General features: G+C 50.6%; 1 protein-coding gene across 2 annotated transcripts; it reads left to right on the top strand.

Annotated features, from left to right (window-relative positions):
- Nucleotides 1-2,228: 2,228 nt before the first annotated feature.
- On the top strand, nucleotides 2,229-19,026 carry Sall3 (spalt like transcription factor 3). Of its 2 annotated transcripts, XM_076837149.1 has the most exons (4): nucleotides 2,229-2,310; nucleotides 13,825-16,704; nucleotides 16,933-17,273; nucleotides 18,595-19,026. In XM_076837149.1, the coding sequence occupies exons 1-4, from the start codon at nucleotides 2,229-2,231 to the stop codon at nucleotides 19,024-19,026; spliced, it is 3,735 nt and encodes a 1,244-aa protein (XP_076693264.1). The 2 variants fall into 2 exon arrangements, with proteins under 2 accessions (XP_076693264.1, XP_076693263.1); XM_076837148.2 differs by having other exon boundaries at nucleotides 13,825-17,273.
- The last annotated feature ends 1,388 nt before the right edge of the window (nucleotides 19,027-20,414 follow it).

Raw genomic sequence — 20,414 nt, 5'->3', positions numbered from 1 at the left:
TCGCTCGCCCCAAATACCCGAGCTGCAAACTTTTCACCACCGAGAGCGTCTTTGCGCCACACGAAGAGCATCCCCCAGATGCTTGCAGCCTTCGCAAAACTTCACTGCGCGACTGATGTACAAAGACATTTCGCCTCAGAGCTTAACTATAAAAGTGCAACCGATGTATGTTTAAAAGGAAAATCTAGATTTCAAACATCTTTTATTTAATAGCCTTTCTTTTGGAAAAAAAGATCACCTACGTGAATACGCTCTCCACCAAAAGGCAAAACAAAACCAACCTTAAGATTTTTTTTTTTTTTTTCCGTAAGTGGCTCTTGGGGCTGTTTGGAGACGACTCCAACCTGTAAGCTTTCTTCCTCTGCATGACTCTATGCGCTTTTCCCAGAGCCCAAATCTGTTGCTTCGGGAACTTACACTACTAGAGGCGGGCGGGAAAACGCGGGCTGGGAATCGCAGTCTAGAACCGAAAAGCAGCGGGCGGAGAGCCGGACGTACGGCGCCCGGGCCGGGGTCCTTTGGAGCGGGCAGGGGATTCCACCAGACAGGAGCACGCCCACAGGAGCCCAGCCGGGAGCCAGGCGTCCAGTCTGGCTAATCACCGCCTGCTCCCCACCCCAGCCACGAACCACACTGGGAGAAGCGCTGGGAGTCCATCTGTGCCGAAGCTTCGTATAACACAGGACCGCTTGCAAGGACAAAAATAAGAAATTCAGTGAATTAAAAGACATACTAGGCGAGGGGCACTGGTACAAGCACGGCGGGGACGAGGCCTGGGGCACATCCTGGCGGCCGCTCGGGGACGAAGGACACGCGCGGTCCTGCGCGCGTGCTCGGCTGCGGGTGAGAAAGCGCGGGTGCGAGGGCGCGTTCCTGTGACCACGGGCGGGGGTGGGTACCGGGAGCGCGTGGTGCCAGACGCCCCAGACGTGCGCGACCCCCTCACCTAGGCCCCCCCCACGTCACCCCCGAAATCTCGAGAACACGGTGGGCCGCGCGCGGGACTTTGGTGGACTTGGAACTTTCAGTCGCGCTTTCTGCCCACTCCGCAGGCCCCCGGCAGTAGGCGCTGGGGCCACTACGCCCATCGTGAAGGGGAACGGGGGCGGGGAGGGGACGGCGGAGTCCCCGCCGTCCCCTCCCTTCCCTGGACTTAAGAAGCCGCCGCGGCGGGGAGGCCCCTGCGGGCGGGCGTGGGGGCCGAGGAGGCCCCGGTGGCTGGGGCGGGCGGGGCGGGAGCTTCAGAGTCGGTGGGGCCCGGGGGGGTGGGGGGGGGGAGGCGGAGAGACCGGGGGGTAGCGGAGGGGAGGGGAACGCAAGGGAGGGGAGGAGCCGCGAGGCCCGCGCTGCTTCCGAACCGGAAAGTTGGTCTTGCCGAAGTCCCGCCACCCCGGCGTGCGCACTCTGCTCCGCTCCGGCCGCGAGCCTACGAGCCTGGCCGGCCGCCGAGGGAGCCCGTGGAGGGGACACGAGCCAGGAGAGAAGGTCCGGAGCGAGGGGGCACCTGAGCCGGAGCGGGCCCGGCGTGCCGAGTGGTGCCGCGACCCGCCGCGGAGGAAAGAAGGCGGCGGCTAGCTTGGAGCGCCCGGAGCGCAGGCGGCGCGGCGCCCGAGCGACCCGGCGAGACAAAGGCGCCGGGCCGGAGCCCTGCCCGCGGCCGCTCGCTCCGGGAGGGGCCGCCCGGCGGCGGCGGCGGCGGGGGGGCGCGGCGCGGTGCGCGGGCGACGGCGCAGACACTCTATAAAGGGGCGAGCCCGGCTCGCCGGCGGAGACGGCGCCGCGCGGACGCCTCCAAAGTTTGCTGCTTGCGCTCTGCCGAGGGGCGGCCGCCGCGGCCGGAGCCGCACCTGGGGCGGCGGAGGAGCGCGGCGCCAGAGCGCGGGCAGCAGAGCCCGCGATGTGAGCGGTGCCGGGCAGCGCGCGCCCAGGTCCGGAGGCGCCGCGGCCCCTCCTCGCCCGCGCGACCGCTAATTGCGAGCGCGGCCTCATTTGCATAGGCCGCCGGAGTCCGCTGGAGGCCGGCCAATCGGCGCGGCCCTCCGCTAATGGCCATGCATTATTCACCAGCCTAATTGCTCAGCCCCATGCGCGGCCCGCGCAGCCGCCGCCGCCGCCCTGCGCCCCGCGCCCCGCGCCCACCCGGCCGCCCCGCGCCCGCCCCGCAGCGTCCCCGCCGGCCTCCCCGCTGATGCCGCTGACCCGCGCGGAGCCCGAGCGCCGCTAGCAGCATGTCTCGGCGCAAGCAGGCCAAGCCCCAACACCTCAAGTCGGACGAGGAGCTGCCGCCGCCGGACGGGGCTCCTGAGCACGGTGAGGGCCGGGGACCTCAGGGTGGCCGGGGAATCCGGGACGTCCACCGGGCTGGGAAGTGTGGATGGCGGGAGCGGCTGCGCGCGTCTCGGAGTGGGAGAAAGTTCCCCCGTTCCCGCGAGCCGGTGTCCGAGCTGCTCCTGGTCCCTGGGCCAGGTGGGCCGAGGGATCTGGTCCCCCACGGAACGCGCGCGGCCGCGAAAAGAGTTGTGGGCCAAGTAACTTGGCTCGGTTCCTCGGAGTTGGGGACCTGCGCGCGGAGGGCGTTGTGGCCTGGCCGGCTTGGGGACAGCTGGGAGCCAGCGCGACTGGAGACGGGGGCCGGCTCGCCTGGAGGGCGCGGGAGGGGTCAGTGTCGCTGCCTCGGCGCTGCCCGCCCCCCACCCCCACCCCGCCACCGGTCTCTAGGTGCTGGACTGTGGAGCCGGCCTTGGCGGCCACAGCGCCTCCAAAATACACCCAGACCCTGGCCTCGTTCGGGGCAGACCCCTGGGCAGGAGAACGCAACTGGGCCGACCTACCGCTGGACGCGGGCTGGGGAGGCCGCCGCCAGGCCAGCTTTGTTCGGCGCCGCGCGTCCGGGTGCCCGGGTGGTGCGCGCGACCTCCCTGATCCCAGGCTGCGCTCCCAGGACCGCCGACAGGCCTCCTTGGGTGACCTCGGGCCTCGAAACCCGCGATGTCCCAGCGCGTTGACAAATCCAATGGTCCCGCTCGGAAGCGAGTGGAAAGTAGATGTCTCTTGGCCTTTCCTTAATGGCCGACTTGGGAATTAAGCTGGGGTGAGCACAGTTGTGGAGTTTGGGGCTGGTCCTTGCCAGCGGTAGGACCCCAGCACGTTTTGGTGGGTTTCAGTTTTCCTCAGGCCTTTTCGTGGCTTTTATGGATGCACCGAAATCGGGTGCGGGAGGCACCTTTTCAGTTATTTCGCTGGTTAGAACTTCCTCCTCAAAACATCCAAAAGTGAAGGGCGGGCGCCGCGGAAGTCAGCGGCTGGAGAAGATTCGGATTTACCGTAGCTGAACTTTGGCACCACAAAGTTTAAGGCACCCCGAATCCGCTTCACCGCGTTAAAAACCCGGCCTCGGGCTCCGGCGCACACTGCGGGGTTCCCGGGGCGCCGGGCAGGAGGACCGCGGAGGTGCGGCCGCGGCGACCCCGATCCCGCGGCCACCGCGGTGTGAAATAATTTGTTCATTTTTTTTTTTTAATGGCTGTCCCACTCTTATGATGCATCTATTTGAGTTGTTCAGAGGCAGATAATAATCTCTTTTTTTTACTGTGAGAGTTAGACCATCTGCGAAAAAATATTGAAGGAGTTTGAGAGTTTATCACACATGGTGCAAAGTTTGACAAAGCAGGCACATATCCACGTCGGAAGGAGAAAGTGAGAAAACGCCGAAACAGGCCAGGGAAGAAGTGGATTAAATAAAACTTAAGACTCTGAGGTCTTTTTGTTGCTGTGGAGGTGAGGGAGCTGTATCTGCATCCAAGTCAGCCGAGATGGGAACAGGCGATATGCTAAAAAGAAACGCTTGCATATGTTGGGTAGATTAAGGACAAAGAATCTTTTTGTCATGGAAATGGATTTTTTTGTTTTGTTTACTTCTTCACATAGAATTTCTCACACTTGGTTTGTTTTGTATTGCCCTCAATGACTACATGATCAAATGAATGGATTTATTTCTGCCGAATGAGAAAGACAGTCTTTCCTTCAAAAGAACTACATTGCATCCCAGTGAGGAATTTTAAAGCTTTATTATTGTGGCTCCTGAATGGCTTAAAATCGGCTTTCACAGCCGCCCCAAAATGCAACAATGTAAATACTTCTCAGCTTTGTAGGGTCGTTATCAAAATGTGCAATGTCTCCTTTTATTAAAGCATATTTTAATTAATAGACTAAAACCTCTTGTATTTAACAATTAACAGGCAAGGCACCGCTGTTCATTTTTAATTTCACTTCAGAAATGTGAGCATGGTGAACTTAATAGTGTAAACATGTTGGAGGATATACAGCCTGCTCCCCGTTGAAAACCTCGGATGAAGCAATTATTTACAATTTCTATTTTGAATTCTCCTTGCTGGGCTTGAATTTATTTAGAGGTTTGCCACATCCAGGTTTTCCACCATAGCAGGACTGGAGATTTTGCCGGGCCTGTGTTTTCCAAGCTCTCGGGTTCTCATCTCCGAGTTGCCACAGTTCCTGATCATATTTTGCAATAGGCCAAAAATAGCCTGTCTGGGTGAGCTGCAGTAAAGCAGCAGCTTCTCTGCCTGTTTGAAGGGTAGTTCAGGCAAACTATTACAGCAAGTTCTTTCTGACTTAATTGTTCTGAAGCAGATTGTTCATGAAGCATAAAAGATACTCTTGCCTGTGAAGTCAGGGAATACTCATGTGTGTTACTCTAAGATAACCAAGTAAAGGGCTTTTTAAGAGATAAATGGTTGTACAAACCAAATCACTCCAATATTAATCAGATCTCAGAATTTTAATTTTGTTAAATGCAGCAAAAATAAACATGTTGTACATGAAGTTATAAGTGAGCTAAGTTACAGTGTTTTAGAAGCAAAGTAAATAATTCCTTTGTATCACTTTAGGCATGACATATTAATTAAAGCAATAGGTCCATCTACCGTGCAGTAACATTGAAGCCTCTTGATAATGCCATGCAGATCAAATTCAATATGCAAAAATTTTTAGTATAATGGGGGGGCAAAAATGCATAATCACATTAACTTACAATAAAAAAATATTTTTTGTGTGACTTACGTTTCAGAATTTGTTTTTTAACCAAGCAGTGAAAAATCACTATACAAACATAGTTTTGGTGCTGTGTCCCTGAAGGAATGAAATGATGATGAACCTAGAAAGAGAAAAAGTAAAGACGATTCATGGGAAGGTCTAAAGTTATTTTTTGTTAAAACCTATTTTACAGTTGTTGAGATTTACATTCCCAATAGAAACTGTCTTTTAAATTCTCTTGTTTTGCTAATTTATTCATTCTTGTTTTAGAAATAAATGTGGTGCATTGGGGGGTTCAGTTAAATCCACTCCACCAATAATGACATCCTTTGAACCAGCTGAAGATTTTTGTTCTCAGAAAGACTCATTAGAACTTCAGTGACAGTGCGGCACTTAACTCCCACTAAGAACTTTAAAGGTGTAATATTGCCATTCTATGTCCCATAAAATGCAATTTAAGAAAGATGCATATTACTGCCCCTAGAAAGTATTTAAGGAAGAACAAAAGAACATAACAGTTTGAAGTTTTCCATCCTGCATTTTGTCTGTTGGCACTTAACGCTTCCAAGTATCTGTTTTCTGCCAACCTACAGAAAATGGCTATCTTTAAAAATCCTTTCAAATGTGGTGAGTGTAGGACCTAAGAATTTACCAGTGGAGTGGAATTCCCAGAGTGTGGTTAAATTCAGGGAAGGAAGGCCACCGTGATGGGTGAAGAGGTCCTTTTCTTTCATCTGTAGATGTGGGGTCTGTCTTCATCCCCAGCACACACACACACACACACACACACACACACACACACGCACGCACATTTACAATTCAGCATACCAAAGGGGACAATACTGAAGCCACTTTTTAACCTCCACAGGCAGACTGTTTTTATCTGAAACATGAAAGGTGGAAAGTAACCAAGGGAAGGAGGAAAGGAACTTCCAAACATTTCTTTTTTAAATAACGTTTTAAAAACTGAACATGTTTTTAAATGAATATTCCAGTGATCATCAGAAAGGATGCCAGTGAATTCTGTGTTACAGAGAGAGGTTTTGGGACAGGGTCAGGCCATTCTTGCACACGATGCCGTGTGAATTTCCACAGCATGCACATAATCTGGTATAGATGTGTTGTGTGCCAGAAAAAGGAAAAGGTGTGGAATGACGGCAGGAATGACTTAGCAAGCTGATTGTTATTATTGTATTGTTTCTGTATACAAGGGGTGGGGACAGCAGGCAGAGTGGGTCAGATTTCACCTCCTGCTGCAGTCTCTGAGGAGCTCTGTGCTCCTGTCCAGGTAGCCTTGAGAACGTGCTGTTCTGGGGTGCAGGACAGGCACAGCCATGCTTTCCACTCTGTAGCCTGGCCATCAGAGGGAAGTTAGCATCCTTAGAGGTAAGCATGGGCGTAGGCTTTTACTTAAGTGAATTAAAACCCCTTTTTAACTGCTGCTGAGGTTATTCACCATCTCTTAATGCTGCAAGATAGTTTTAAGAAGCATAATTTCTGAATACTGTGATAACAGGGGTGTTGTTTGATTTTTTTGCTGTTTTATTGACTTTTTCTACATGATTTCTTGACTCGTTGCCAGAATAAGACCAACATATCTTGGTTTCCTGAAGATGTAAGCTAATTCTGCTGCTGTGGGGCCGCTCTGTAATTACTGCATATGTTAACTTGCTACATATTTCATATAAAATCAAGCTTAAGTAAAACCCATGTGAAAAATCAAATGTTTTGATATTACTTTAAGTAAACAAAAAAAAACTTAATTTTTTTCTCTTATAATTTTAAGATTATAATTTCAAGTGCAGTTAACTATGTGATTACCAGGCAAACAAATAAGGCAAGGCATGTTACAAAAAGTGTAAAATATTAATTTTGACAAAAAACATGGAATGTCTGTGTTGGACATTAAGATTGATTTGCTTCTTAATTAAAGGGAAGCGTTTTGGGGGCTGAAGCAATGTCCACAGAGGGGCCTCTGATGCCAGTGTGGGTCTAAACATTCCCTCTGTGGGCCTGTCTTTCTCAGTCAGTCCCAGATTAGTTCTGCGGCTGTTGGGGATCCTGTCCCCTTTGCATTCTCTGTTGAGTGTAGCGGCCACACGGTGAGCCGTACAGAGCCTTTTGTGTGCCGCCTGTGGAAAGGTGGGTGCAGAGAGCTGGCAGCCCCTGGGGCTCTCCCTGAAGGTGGGCAGTGAAGAGTGCTCAGCAGGCCTTGCTGACTCGGCCCTTGCCTGCTCTGCCCTGCCAGGGGTGGCCACTAGATGTCAAGCTCATAATGCAATTAGTGCATCTGTGCTGTTGACCTTGGCAGCAGGGCTCACCACTGTTCTGTTAAGTGTGAACACTGGATCTGAGTGTTAACTAGAGATCCCGAGAGCTCCTTCCGTGCAGCACAGCTTATCAAATGCCATCTAGTCCAGCACAAGTGTTTATAGTTCTTGGAAGAAGAGAAACTGGCTTTCTTTTGTGTAGCTGTTGCGTCTTGGACTGTTTAATTAACCCTGCAGGTGCCGCAGCACTTTGTCTTCCTTGATCCTCAGCGTGCCTGGTCCTCTTCTTGAGATGGCCTTAGCTGAGCTGTTGGATAATTCTATTGTGTGCTTTGTATGTAGGCACAGTCACTGGCTCCAACCACAGGGCAGGGCTTCTGAGCATGACTTTCTGCATATGTGCAAACTTCTCCATACGGACATGAAAGTGGTGATCAGTGATGGAAGCAGCTTCCTCACCTGACTCCAGGTGCAGGCAGCCTAATGGTTACACCAATTGCAGCCTTTTTCCTGGACACTGCAGAGCTGGTGCCCTCTAGGGCCGTTTAGATGCAGAGGTTCACATCTAACTGGTTTTTGCTGTTTATTTATTTCTGTGCACAGTGAATTTAAAATGGCCAGTGTGTGGGTATCATGTGGGCACTTTCAAGGAGGCATATCATGGAACAGATGCTCAGTTTCACATATTTAAACCTTTTCACCTCAGTCACAAGTGACTCGGCAGAATCTTGCTTTCACTCCCTCACCAGATTGAGATCACAATCGTTCACGTGGGCCGTGGTCGTTCAGGTGTTTCTGCTGGGCGCAGAGGGTGGTGTGTGCAAGCTCTATAAGTGTGATTACGGCAACATTGCTGAAGGAGAGGACCACTGTGCAGCCCTGACCTGTGGCAAACACCAGAAGGCAATGTCAGGCAGCGGTGAGAGTGAAGCCCAGCTGTGCTGGTCCCGCCGCCCCAGCCAGGAGGGAACTGCCTCAGTCCCTGGTGCTTCACCACGTGGACCAAGACTGCAAGGGTTTTTCACAGAAGATGTCTGGAGCCTGTGCCACAGGTGGTCATGACTTAACAAATTTGAGACGTGGGCCACGGAGTGAGGGAGTGTTCGGGTCAGTGCGTGTTGAGCATAGCAAGAGTGCCCTCCACCGTTCACCTCCGTGAGCACATGCTTCGAGGTCTGGGGAAAAAGGACAGAAAATTTTTCTATTGCGCCTGGAATTTCTTCTACATTGTTAAACACAGTGGGGGTCTCTATTTGTCTCCTCCTGTGTCACAGCTTGGGCTCAGTATGTGATAATTCATCTTTCTTTATGGGATTCAAAGCTATCATAAGGAGTTAAAAAGAATTAATTTGCAAGAAAATAAGTGTCTCCTAACAATTTAGGAAAACTTTAAAAATGCTTGCTAGATTTTTAAGAGCTGGAAAGGCCAAGGAGAAAGTGTGGTTTCCTTTCCTGAGGATCCACGTGGCATTTTCAAGTTGCTAATTGAAGTGAAGAATTTCCCATGCCTTCTCCTGGACTAAACAAGCTTTGCTTCTCTCTTTGCTAACTGTAGTAAAATTAAAATATGTAGCAAAAGTGTAGCAGAGAAAAGGTAAAAAAAACGAAGTTGTAAAACCCCTATTTTACTACTGCTTTGTACTTAGTGGCTTACTTACAAGGAACTGTACTCCTGAAAAGAGATTCTGCAAAACCTTGCTAAGAAGTGTAGTTAGAAATTAAAAAAAAAAAAAAAAACCCACCACATGCTCAGATATTCCTACATACCACAACAGTGTTTTCCACTTGTGGCTTTGTCACCATGGCTTAACCCTCTGCCTGTCCTCTGTGTGCTCTTCGGGGACTGCAGAAGCAAGAAGCCTGAGTATTCTGCCACAGACCAGGAGTCAGACCCCGGGCTGGGTGGGGCTCCTTCCTCAGCTGGGGCACAGCCTCCGTTTTGTTGAGCATTCTCTCTGCGTCTTCAGCGTGTAAAAGAACATGTGTACTTTAAAACCACTGCCTTCCAAGCTGCCCTTTTGTTCAAGGTTTTCTTTGAAAGGCTGGCTCCCCCCACACAAGGAAGAAGCTGCTGATCACCCAAGAACACACGGATGGTGACGGAGTTAGAAACCCTGAAGATGTTAAGTATAAATAGCATCTGCTGGCACACTGTAAACCAAGCCACAGTGACTGCATGCTCAGCCTGGGCAGCACAGGTGGCAGGTGGTGCCACTCTTGGTCCCCAGCCCTTCCACCAGCCATCCTCAGAGTAACCTTGACTAGCTGTTCCATCTGCCAAGAAAGAAAGAGTCTTGGCTGGGAGAAATACTCAGGAACTGGCCGGCATTTTTCTTGCCTTTCTAATATAACCCTTCCTTACATACCATAAAATGCCGGCTTAATCCTCTCCCTATTTATGGTTTCAAATCTCTTAGTTGTCGAACAATCAGTAGGCAAAAAATAAATTGCTTTGACACTAATGATGTTTACGATGACTATTTTTAAATCCCCCCTTACAGAAGGAGAGGAAGAAAATGAAAATTGTATTGGTGATGAGTTTCCCAGACTCCTCACTGTGGTCCCACTGTAGAGTCCCTCCCTGGCAAGGCTCTACCTTGAAATAAAAGTTTCAAGCCATATTAACTAATGGATGTAATAACTTCTATTTTTAGAGAATAGCAGCTAGTTCAAAATGTAAGTTTAATTAAAAGATGGTTAAATACATTTGAATCCAACATAATATTGGCTTTAATGATGTAGGATTAAAGGGCTTTAGCAGTTCCGTGATAAAATAAATTGTGAACTGCATTAAGAGTCCTCCCATCTGGGTTTCCTTGTTATGGAATGCATTTAAAAATAAAGAATACCAGATTAGCACATATATATTATACACATATATGTTTAAAAATAAAGAAACCAGATTAGCACATATTATAATATACATTATAATGAGAAAAGCCATGGAAGCAAGTTATAAAACTTATTTCTCTCTCTTTTCAGAATGTACCACAGGTCAACACTTGTGCTCTGCACATCTGTAAAATGTCTGACTGCTTCTAAAGAGCTCTGTCCGTAGGAAAACGGACTCATTTTGAATATTTCCTGCCAATTGATTGAAGTGCTTGTTGTTGTTTAATAACGATTCTTAAAATATGCAAACAAGATTTCAACCCCATGTGTGAAGGACTCGTTTTTATTTGTATTCAGGACTATCTTAGGACTTTCCTGCTTCTCTGTACTTTTACGGAATGCTGCTCACTCCACACTTGCGTCACACAATTGTAGCTTAGGCTGGAAGGAAGAACAGTTGAGATAATCCTGTTACTGGTACTCTATACAAACCCCAGCAGAAATCATAAGTGGTGGATTCTAATTTATTTGCCCAAAATAAGAAATCTGAATTGTATCAAAACTCTTCTCCCTCCCAATTGTTGTTTTCCCGGTATCTTTTAGTCAGAAGTCACATTTCTCAGGAAGCTTTGTTGTCGACCAGCTTCCCACCTTCCTTGGGCTCCTAAGTCAAGAGCTGTTAACAGGGCCACATGGTCAGAATGCTGTTTCACAAGTTTCTTCTTCGATTTTGAAGGAATGTAAGTGGAAGATTATTTTACTTTGACAAGAATATCTTCATTGCGTTGAGGTGACTGTCACTTAAAATTACATGAAACAAAATGACTTGTTACTTGACAGAAAGTGCTTAACTGTTCTGTGCCGCTGAAGCAACTGAGAAGCAGTTGTAATTTACCACCCTGCCAATGGGGGAGAGGATGAGATCACCTGCAGAAACACTTCCAAACTCCTGTGCATTTGGAAGTGAACCCCCAAAATATTTAACACATAAAAAAGCTAATGTGAATATAAAAATGCAAATCTATAAGGTAGATAGAGATTTATTTGAGTCTAGACTTTTGAGAAAAGCAAAACTAAGTGTTTCTCTGTGTTATATGCTATAGTTGGTTACCAAGAAAATGTGGGACATGTTCATTTGTAGAGAGATGCTTTAGTGGTGTAAATTAATTCTTTCCACACTGAACTCACATTAAATGATCCAGAAGTCAACCTAATTCTTAAGCTTTTTCTCAGTAAACTGCGCCTAATATGTATGCCACAGAAAGAGAACATTATTTTAACATGTAGTTTAATTTTGTAAAATTTAAATTTACATACCATGTAAATGTCTTTGTACATCATACAAGTTATACATTTTTTCTCTAAGGTGCTACTTGCAGAAACTATTTCAAGGAATTAGCACTTTTTAATTTGTTGGGATTTTCCTTTTTAAAAATGTTAATACTTTTTATATGATGACTTTAAAATATTGGAAAACCACTTTTTAAAAGTCTAGCCCTTGTTTAGTTATGTATTATGTATTATGTATGTTCTAGATATGTATTTGCTTAATGCAGATGAACTTTTAAAATGTTTGCTTCAGCAATTAATTTTTCAATATGGGGTCTGAAGAAGAACATTTCCACAATCAACTAAAAACAGATTTCAAGGCAGAAATCCTTGGCACTTTTGTGAAAATGTTTAAAATCATCACTAGAATTTGAAGTGGTCCTCATTTCTTATCACTTATTAAGAAATTATTCACTTGAAGATCCTAGTTTTTGCCCTGCTCGTAACCTTAGCAGGCTTTCAAAGAGTTCTGTGTGTACATTGAGCCAAGTTGAATACTGTGGGTGCTGATTCGGTTGCTGCGCTATCTGCAGCCTGACTCGCGGAGCCTCATTACAGATACCTATTACATTCCTTCCTCGCCTGTAATGAGGCTCCTTGCTGCAGCCCGGTCTTCCGCGCTGCGCGTTCAGTTTAGAAGTCCAGCAGGCTTTATGAGCTGCCGGCTCCAACTTCTCTTCCCCCTCAAATGGCTTAGCCAGTTAAGAAAATGCTAATTGAATGCTGCTAATAATTTTTTAAAGGCATGTATAAATTACCTGGAAATAATGGCCTCGTGGAGCAGCAGACCAACCTCAAAATATATTTTTCCTTTTTTTTTTTTCCAGGAGAGGAAAAATGTTTTCTTATAGCATATTTTTTTAAAAAAATCATATCTTTCTGTTGAACTCAGTGCTGAATTACTTGTCCAAAAACCTAAAGGAAATTATTTAGAGAGGTTTTAGCAAATACCCATATGATGTTAGAACTGTGAATTATTTCTGGGGGCAGACATGAGGGTGTTTTGTTCTCACAATCAACTGTGCATCTTGAACAAAGAGCTGATTTGCAGCCGTCACTCCAAGTTGACAAAAAGCAGCTAGGAATCGGTGATACCCAGGCTGCCACACAGAACCATGCAGTGCCTGGGCATCACTACCCACTGAGACACCCAGAGGCAGCAGCCAGAGCGGGAGTGTGTCGATTCCCTCAGTCCTGAAAGGCCTTTATTTGATCAGGTGTGAATTAGAGTTGTTCATTAAATACGGTTGTTATTCGGCACAAGAGGGTAAGGGGAGACAGAGGAAGTAGCTGCCTACAACAGTAATTAAACATGTGTAACCAATTAGAGGGCTTTCCACCACCGCACAAGCATATAATTTGCTAAGTCTTTCTATGAGAATAGATGAAAATAGGTACAAAAAGTGTGTCTGACTACAGCATTCTCATGTTGAACATGTCAACGTAAATGAACTTTAAATACATAATTTCTAGTTTGTTAACAAATGGCTAAACTCTATTGGCTAATCACAATAACATGTAATTTTAGTTCATTTTGCCAAGAAATATTGCATCTGACAGCCAATTAATTGTATTAAACATGATTCATTTTAGGGCTAGCCTATATTGATATTCATTGGGCAAACCCTAAAGTGTAAGGGAAGTACCAGGGACAGAAGATGCCAGTGGCCAGGCCGCTCCAGCTCTTGAGCCAAGGGAGACTGTTTTTCTGAGCGGATACGCAAGAAATCCTTATATTTTCTTTGTTACATTTACAAATGAAAGTATGTAGGTGACGTTTCCTACATGAAAAAATGCCTATTGATTCAAAAGGTTGTATAGAATCACAGAAAGTCTGTGCGTCTCAGCCCTGTATAAAGATAATAAATCCACACAGGGCCACCACACCAGAATGCCTGGCTCCGCCGTCCGGCTGATGTGCTGGAAAGGTTGCGGATGAGTCTAGCAGCCTTAAGTGAACTGGCAAAGGCATCTCTAATTTTGCTGGAAATGAGGAAGCACGATGGTAAAGGGGAATCCTAATGAGCCCATCGAAAGCTGGCTTTGTACCCAACAGACAGGGTAGCTGCGGATTGTATGAAAATATTGGAAATCAATGGCTTCTATGGAATTTCATTAAGAAGCAGTATCCACAATTGATAGAGCCTCATAATTTGATGGATTGTGCTAAGAAAATGATTAGCTAGCTAGAAAGAGTCATAGAACACACACGCTGGGCCGTCAGAAATGTTGAAGTGGGGTAATTTGTACAAAATAAAAAATATTGATTTTACTTGTCTGCAAAATTTTGAAATGGAGGGCTGTCCGGCGAGCCCGCTGATGTAATCTCTCGGTTTCCTAGGCGTCCCCGGGGAAGGCGCCGACGACGTGGACAGCGGGACTGAGAGCAGGAGCGGCGGCGAGGAGGCCAGCGTGTGCCAGACCTGCTGCGCGGAGTTCTTCAAGTGGACAGACTTCCTGCAGCACCAGAAGAGCTGCACCAAGAACCCGCCGGTGCTCATCGTGAGTGAGGATGAGCCGGCGCCGCCCTCTGAGGAGTTCCCAGAGCCTTCTCCCGCCAGCTCGCCCAGCGACCACACGGAGAGCGAGGCCACCGAGGAGGCCACCCCCGCGGAGGGCGGTGAGGGCGGTGAGGTGAAGGCCCCGGAGCCGGAGGACGAGCCCATGGACGTGGAGACACCTGGGGACAAGGGCCTGCAGGGCCCAGGCACACCCGCTGTGCCCCCAGCACTGCCCCCAGGGTCCCCTGCTGCCTTCAGCATGCCCAGCACCAACGTGACGCTGGAGACTCTGCTGAGCACCAAGGTGGCTGTGGCTCAGTTCTCGCAGGGCGCACGCGCAGCTGGCACAGCCGGAGGCAGTGTGGGCGCGGTCGCCATCCCCATGATCTTGGAGCAGCTCGTGGCTCTGCAGCAGCAGCAGATCCACCAGCTGCAGCTCATTGAGCAGATCCGCAGCCAGGTGGCCCTGATGAGCCGCCAGCCCGCAAGGCCGCCACTGAACCCCACCACCCCTGGCACTCCCGCCCAGACCTCCGGCCAGCTCCAGGGCCTGGCCCCACACCCGGCCCTACAACTCTCTGCTGGGCCGGCCCCTGTCCCTGCAGGCTCTGGCCAGGCAGCCCCACCTGCCTTCGAGGGCCCCCAGCACCTGTCACAGCCAGCGTCAGGTGCCAGCACTCCAGGTGGTACTGGGCCCATGGAGTCCCTGGTGTCCGCAGCCCCAAGCACAGCCCCTGCCCTGGGGTCCACGGTGCCCAGCACAGCGGGCAGCATGACACAGCCCCAGAATGCATCCACGCCCCCAGCCCTGGGCCCGGGGCCCCTCCTCAGCTCGGCCTCCAGCCTGCCAAACCCTCTGCTACCTCAGACCTCCTCGAGCAGCGTCATCTTCCCCAACCCGCTGGTCAGCATTGCCGCCACCGCCAATGCCCTGGACCCACTGTCCGCCCTCATGAAGCACCGCAAAGGCAAGCCCCCAAATGTGTCGGTGTTCGAGCCCAAGGCTAGCGCTGAGGACCCCTTCTTCAAGCACAAGTGCAGGTTCTGTGCCAAGGTCTTCGGCAGCGACAGTGCACTGCAGATACACCTGCGCTCTCACACTGGCGAGCGGCCCTTCAAGTGCAACATCTGCGGGAACCGCTTCTCCACCAAAGGCAACCTGAAGGTGCACTTCCAGAGGCATAAGGAGAAGTACCCCCACATCCAGATGAACCCCTATCCAGTTCCAGAGTACCTCGACAATGTGCCCACTTGCTCGGGGATTCCCTATGGCATGTCACTACCCCCAGAGAAGCCAGTGACCACCTGGCTCGATAGCAAGCCAGTGCTGCCCACGGTGCCCACATCAGTGGGGCTGCAGCTGCCCCCCACAGTCCCCAGTGCTCATAGCTACACCGATTCCCCCAGCGTCACCCCCGTCAGCCGCTCCCCGCAGAGGCCCTCTCCCGCATCCAGCGAATGCACCTCCTTGTCCCCGGGCCTCAACAGCACAGAGTCCAGCATCCCAGTGACATCTGAGTCCCCACAGCCACTCCTCAGTGGCTCTTCTCTGACTAAAACTGAGCCTGTCAACCTGCCGTGCACAAATGCAAGGACAGGGGACACCCCAGTTGGTGGGCAGGTTGGTGCAGGGCCCACCTCGGCGGCCACGGCAGTCACAGACAGCGCCTCCACGAGCCTCAGCAGTCCTGGTCTTCCAGCAGTCTCTGACCAGTTCAAGGCCCAGTTTCCCTTTGGGGGGCTGCTCGACTCTATGCAAACGTCAGAAACCTCGAAACTGCAGCAGTTGGTGGAGAACATTGATAAGAAGATGACAGACCCAAATCAGTGTGTCATCTGCCACCGCGTGCTGAGCTGCCAGAGTGCCCTGAAGATGCACTACAGGACGCACACGGGGGAGCGGCCCTTCAAGTGCAAGATCTGCGGGCGGGCCTTCACCACCAAGGGCAACCTCAAGACTCACTTTGGGGTGCACCGGGCGAAGCCACCCCTGCGGGTGCAGCACTCCTGCCCCATCTGTCAGAAGAAGTTCACAAACGCAGTGGTGCTCCAGCAGCACATCCGCATGCACATGGGAGGACAGATCCCCAACACGCCACTGCCAGAGGGCTTCCAGGACGCCCTGGACGCAGAGCTGCCCTTTGAGGAGAAGAACGTGGAGACCCTGAGCAGCTATGACGATGACATGGATGAGAACTCCATGGAGGAAGACGCGGAGCTGAAGGACTCAGCCGGCGACTCTAAGCCGCTCCTGACCTATGCGGGGTCCTGCCCTCCCTCGCCACCCTCCGTCATCTCCAGCATTGCTGCCTTGGAGAACCAGATGAAGATGATGGACTCTGTCATGAACTGTCCACAGCTCACTGGCTTGAAGTCTGTGGAAAACGGGTCTGGGGAGAGTGACCGCCTGAGCAACGACTCGTCCTCCGCTGTGGGCGACCTGGAGAGCCGCAGTGCGGGCAGCCCTGCGCTGTCCTCCTCCTCCTCCTCCCAGGCACTGTCACCCACCCATAGCAACGGGGAGAGCTTCCGTCCCAAGTCCCCGGGCCTCAGCCACCAGGAGGACCCCCAGGAGATCCCGCTAAAGACCGAGAGGCCAGACAGCCCACCCCCCGGCCCGGGAACTGGAGGCGCCCTGGACCTGACTTCCGGCCACCCCAGTCGGCCGGGCATCAAGGAGGAGGCTCCCTTCAGCCTGCTGGTCCTGAGCAGGGAGCGGGGTAAGTGTGCGAGCACTTGTGCAAGCACTGCGTGTGGTGTCTGTGGCAAGCCCTTTGCTTGCAAGAGCGCGTTGGAAATCCACCACCGCAGCCACACCAAGGAACGGCCCTTTGTCTGCACCGTCTGCAGGCGGGGCTGTTCCACCATGGGTAATTTAAAACAGCACTTACTGACACACGAATTGAGAGGGCTGCCTTCTCAGGCGTTTGACCCCGACTTTGCTCTAGGTTCCAGCCACAGCTCTCCTCGCCTGGCCTCCAGCCCTGCACCCACCATGATCAAAATGGAAGTGAACGGTCACAGCAAAGCCATGGCACTGGGCGAGGGCCCGCCTCTGCCAGCTGGGGTCCAGGTCCCCACTGGGCCACAGACAGTGATGAGCCCAGGCCTGGCGCCCATGCTGGCACCCCCACCACGCCGGACACCTAAGCAGCACAACTGCCAGTCATGCGGGAAGACCTTCTCCTCGGCCAGCGCCCTGCAGATTCACGAGCGCACCCACACTGGGGAGAAGCCCTTTGGCTGCACCATCTGCGGCAGGGCCTTCACCACCAAGGGCAACCTCAAGGTAAGAGGGCCACGGGCTAGAGGCTCGCAGGACCCTGAGGGAACTGGGGGCAGCTCCCTGCACCACCTACCCTGGGATGATGGCAGGGATTCTCCTGGCCCTGGCCCTGGCCCTGGGGATGCGGTGCCAGGGCTGTGTGGGTGTGTGTGTGTGTGGGATGTGTGTGTCCACCTGCACACATAGGTGCACATCCTGCTAGCTACTCTGGGACCAACAGGAGTCTGGGTCCGTCCAGCGGCGTGTGCACCTGCCTCTGAGGCTCAGCCTGCTCTGGGGCTTAGGAGGACGGTGTGCGCTCCGCAACCCAGAGGGCAGGGCCAGGGCTCAAGGCACTTTTGAATTTGATGACAAAATAAACTTGAATTTTAAGCTCTTGCATATCATAGGGATAAAACAGATGAGATTTGCTGTGCAACTTGTAGAAGGGTCTGTGTCCCTGTGGCTGCAAGGGCCCGTGGGAGGTGTGCTGAGTGAGAAGGCTTCCAGCATGTGAGGGCCATTGTGTGTCCCTACTGAAGACTGCAGTAGCCAGGTGTGGGGGGCACATCCTTTTAACCCCAGCAACTCATGAGGATAAGGCAGGAGGATCACAAGTTCCAGGCCATCCTGGGCAACGTAGTGAGACCTGTCTCAAAATGAAAAGGAAACAGTGCTGGAGATACAGCTCAGTAAAGTGCCCCTGGGCTCAATCCCCAGTGCCCCCCGCCCCAGAAAAAAAAAAACCTACAGTCACATGCATCTCCTTTGAGAGACGGCTGTGAACCATGTGCTGCCGGTTCCCAGGCCCGACTCTGTGCCATCTCAGCTCAGGCTTCCACTTGTAAGGTGTGTCTACAGAGACTGGGTCTGGGAGCCTCCTCAGAGACAGAGGTCAGCAGGTGTGGCCTCTACACTGGGCAAGCGTTGACAGGCAAGAGCCACCCAGAACAGATGGTGCTAGGAGGTTTTAGAATCCATGCCTCCTTGTTCGAGAGGAGAGAGGCACAAAGGAAGGGTTCAAGTACAAGGTGGTTTGAGTAGCGGTGGGTGAGACCTTTTATCTTTACAGCTCTAGAACGCTCTCTGTGGCCTATGGGTTCACGTTGGGGGAGAGATGTCTGTCGGGTTTTTAAATAAAGAACACGTCCGTCATGCTGTGGTTCTGTTTTCTCACTGCAACCTGATACTTGTAAGCCCCTGTAAGGTGGTCAGGAAAGCTGGCCTGCTTTGCCGTCCCTGGCTGATGTGTGGGACGGGCATCGTGTGGAGCCGTGGAGGCAGGACACACCTGCTGGCCACCCTGGACGTGCTCACTGTACTTGTCTCTCCATGTCCCACGCAGGTACACATGGGGACCCACATGTGGAACAATGCTCCTGCGAGGCGTGGCCGCCGCCTGTCAGTGGAAAACCCCATGGCCCTGCTCGGTGGCGATGCCCTGAAGTTCTCTGAAATGTTCCAGAAGGACCTGGCAGCCCGAGCAATGAATGTGGACCCCAGCTTTTGGAACCAGTATGCTGCAGCCATCACAAACGGGCTGGCCATGAAGAACAACGAGATTTCTGTCATCCAGAACGGAGGCATCCCCCAGCTCCCCGTAAGTCTAGGTGGAAGTGCTCTTCCACCTTTGGGCACCATGACTGGTGGCATGGACAAAGCACGCACTGGCAGCAGCCCACCCAGCGTCAGTTTGGACAAAGCAAGCTCTGAGACAGGCGCCAGCCGCCCGTTCACCAGGTTCATTGAGGACAACAAGGAAATTGGTATAAACTAGCTGAGGGCACCAGTGGCCAGCTGTCCTTCCACGCCCACGTTCTGCAGTGTGAGCATCAGTCTTCGGACCCTTCTTGCCTAGGTCCTCATTAAGTCATGCCAGTGGCAGAACGTACTTTGCCCATGTGGCTGCCAGAAGGTGGTCTGGTAAGCGCTGCCTAGTCCTCCCTCCGCAGTGGGTTCGACTGTTCTTAAGAACTCTGCAACCTTTTGAATAAATTTCTAAATTTCAGTTGAAAAACAGAAGTGCTTGGAAAACCACCTTAGAAACAGAAAGAGCTCAGACCATATCCACTTGTTTCTCTTGAAACCTAATAACCCGGGAAGGGAGAATGGGGTCCCCTGCATTATTCCAGTGAACCCCATGCAATGGTTTTGTTCGAATTAATAGAAACTTGAACTGTTTTAGGAGCTCTTTGTCTTGCAGAGGTGGTTCTGTATTCCCAATGCCGTGTATGATGACAGTATCTTTGTCCGTAGTATTTATAATGTTAAGATTATGCGGGTAACAGACAATAAAATAGCCCCAACCTTAAATGAAGCTTTTGTACTGCAGAATACATCTGGCTGTGTGATTTTTTTTTTTTTTAAGCAAAATTTGTTTTACTATAAATAAGTGGATTATTTCAATGCAGGCAAACTTGTGGCGTTCTCTTGGGAAAGATAGCATGCTTTTTGTGTGCAAGTACCTGTTGGTAACAAGCCCCCCCACCTTTTTTGTTTTTTTAATTTAAATGTTTGTAGCTGCTATGTGGACAGTTGTTCTCTAGTGTGGTCTGTAGCCCAGTGATTGATCGGGGAACAATTTACAGACAAACATCACCATAAATTATTATTCACAACATTATAAATAGTTGTGAGTAAATATTTTACGTTATCAAAGCTGTACAATAAAAAGGTAATGTTTGTATAATGTGGTTGCAAACTCTTAATTTATACAATTGCACTTTTAGTATTTTGTATTAGGGAGGTTTGTCTATAATTCGAAAATTTAAAAAGATGTAAAGTATTTTATAAATAGTTCTACAGTTTAGGAAAAAATGAACACAGCTGCTGTGGTTTCTCATTTTGTCTCGAGGTCAAGCAGCGTGAGAAACCTGTGCTCGTAAGCAGGACCTCACCAAGACCTGTGCACACCTCAGTGACCCAGGCCTGCCGTTTCCCACATCCACCAGGTCCCTTCCACTTCTCTGCCAAGCCCTCCTAAGAGCTGTGACCACCCTAAAGACGCTGGCGAGTCAGTCTTAGGCCTGTGGCGTCCGCCCAGGAGATAAGCGGGAGAGCATTGCGCCGTGTGGCTCTGCAGTGAGCCTCTGTCCCCTCTCTGGTTCCTTGACTGCCTGGTGGCACTGGCTATCGCATAGGGTGATCAAGAGATGGCAAGTCTCT

Source organism: Callospermophilus lateralis, chromosome 17 (assembly GCF_048772815.1).
Source record: "Callospermophilus lateralis isolate mCalLat2 chromosome 17, mCalLat2.hap1, whole genome shotgun sequence".
Taxonomy (NCBI): Eukaryota; Metazoa; Chordata; class Mammalia; order Rodentia; family Sciuridae; genus Callospermophilus; species Callospermophilus lateralis.
The sequence above is the reverse complement of the archived record's forward strand: the minus strand, read 5'-3'. Positions and strand labels throughout refer to the sequence as shown.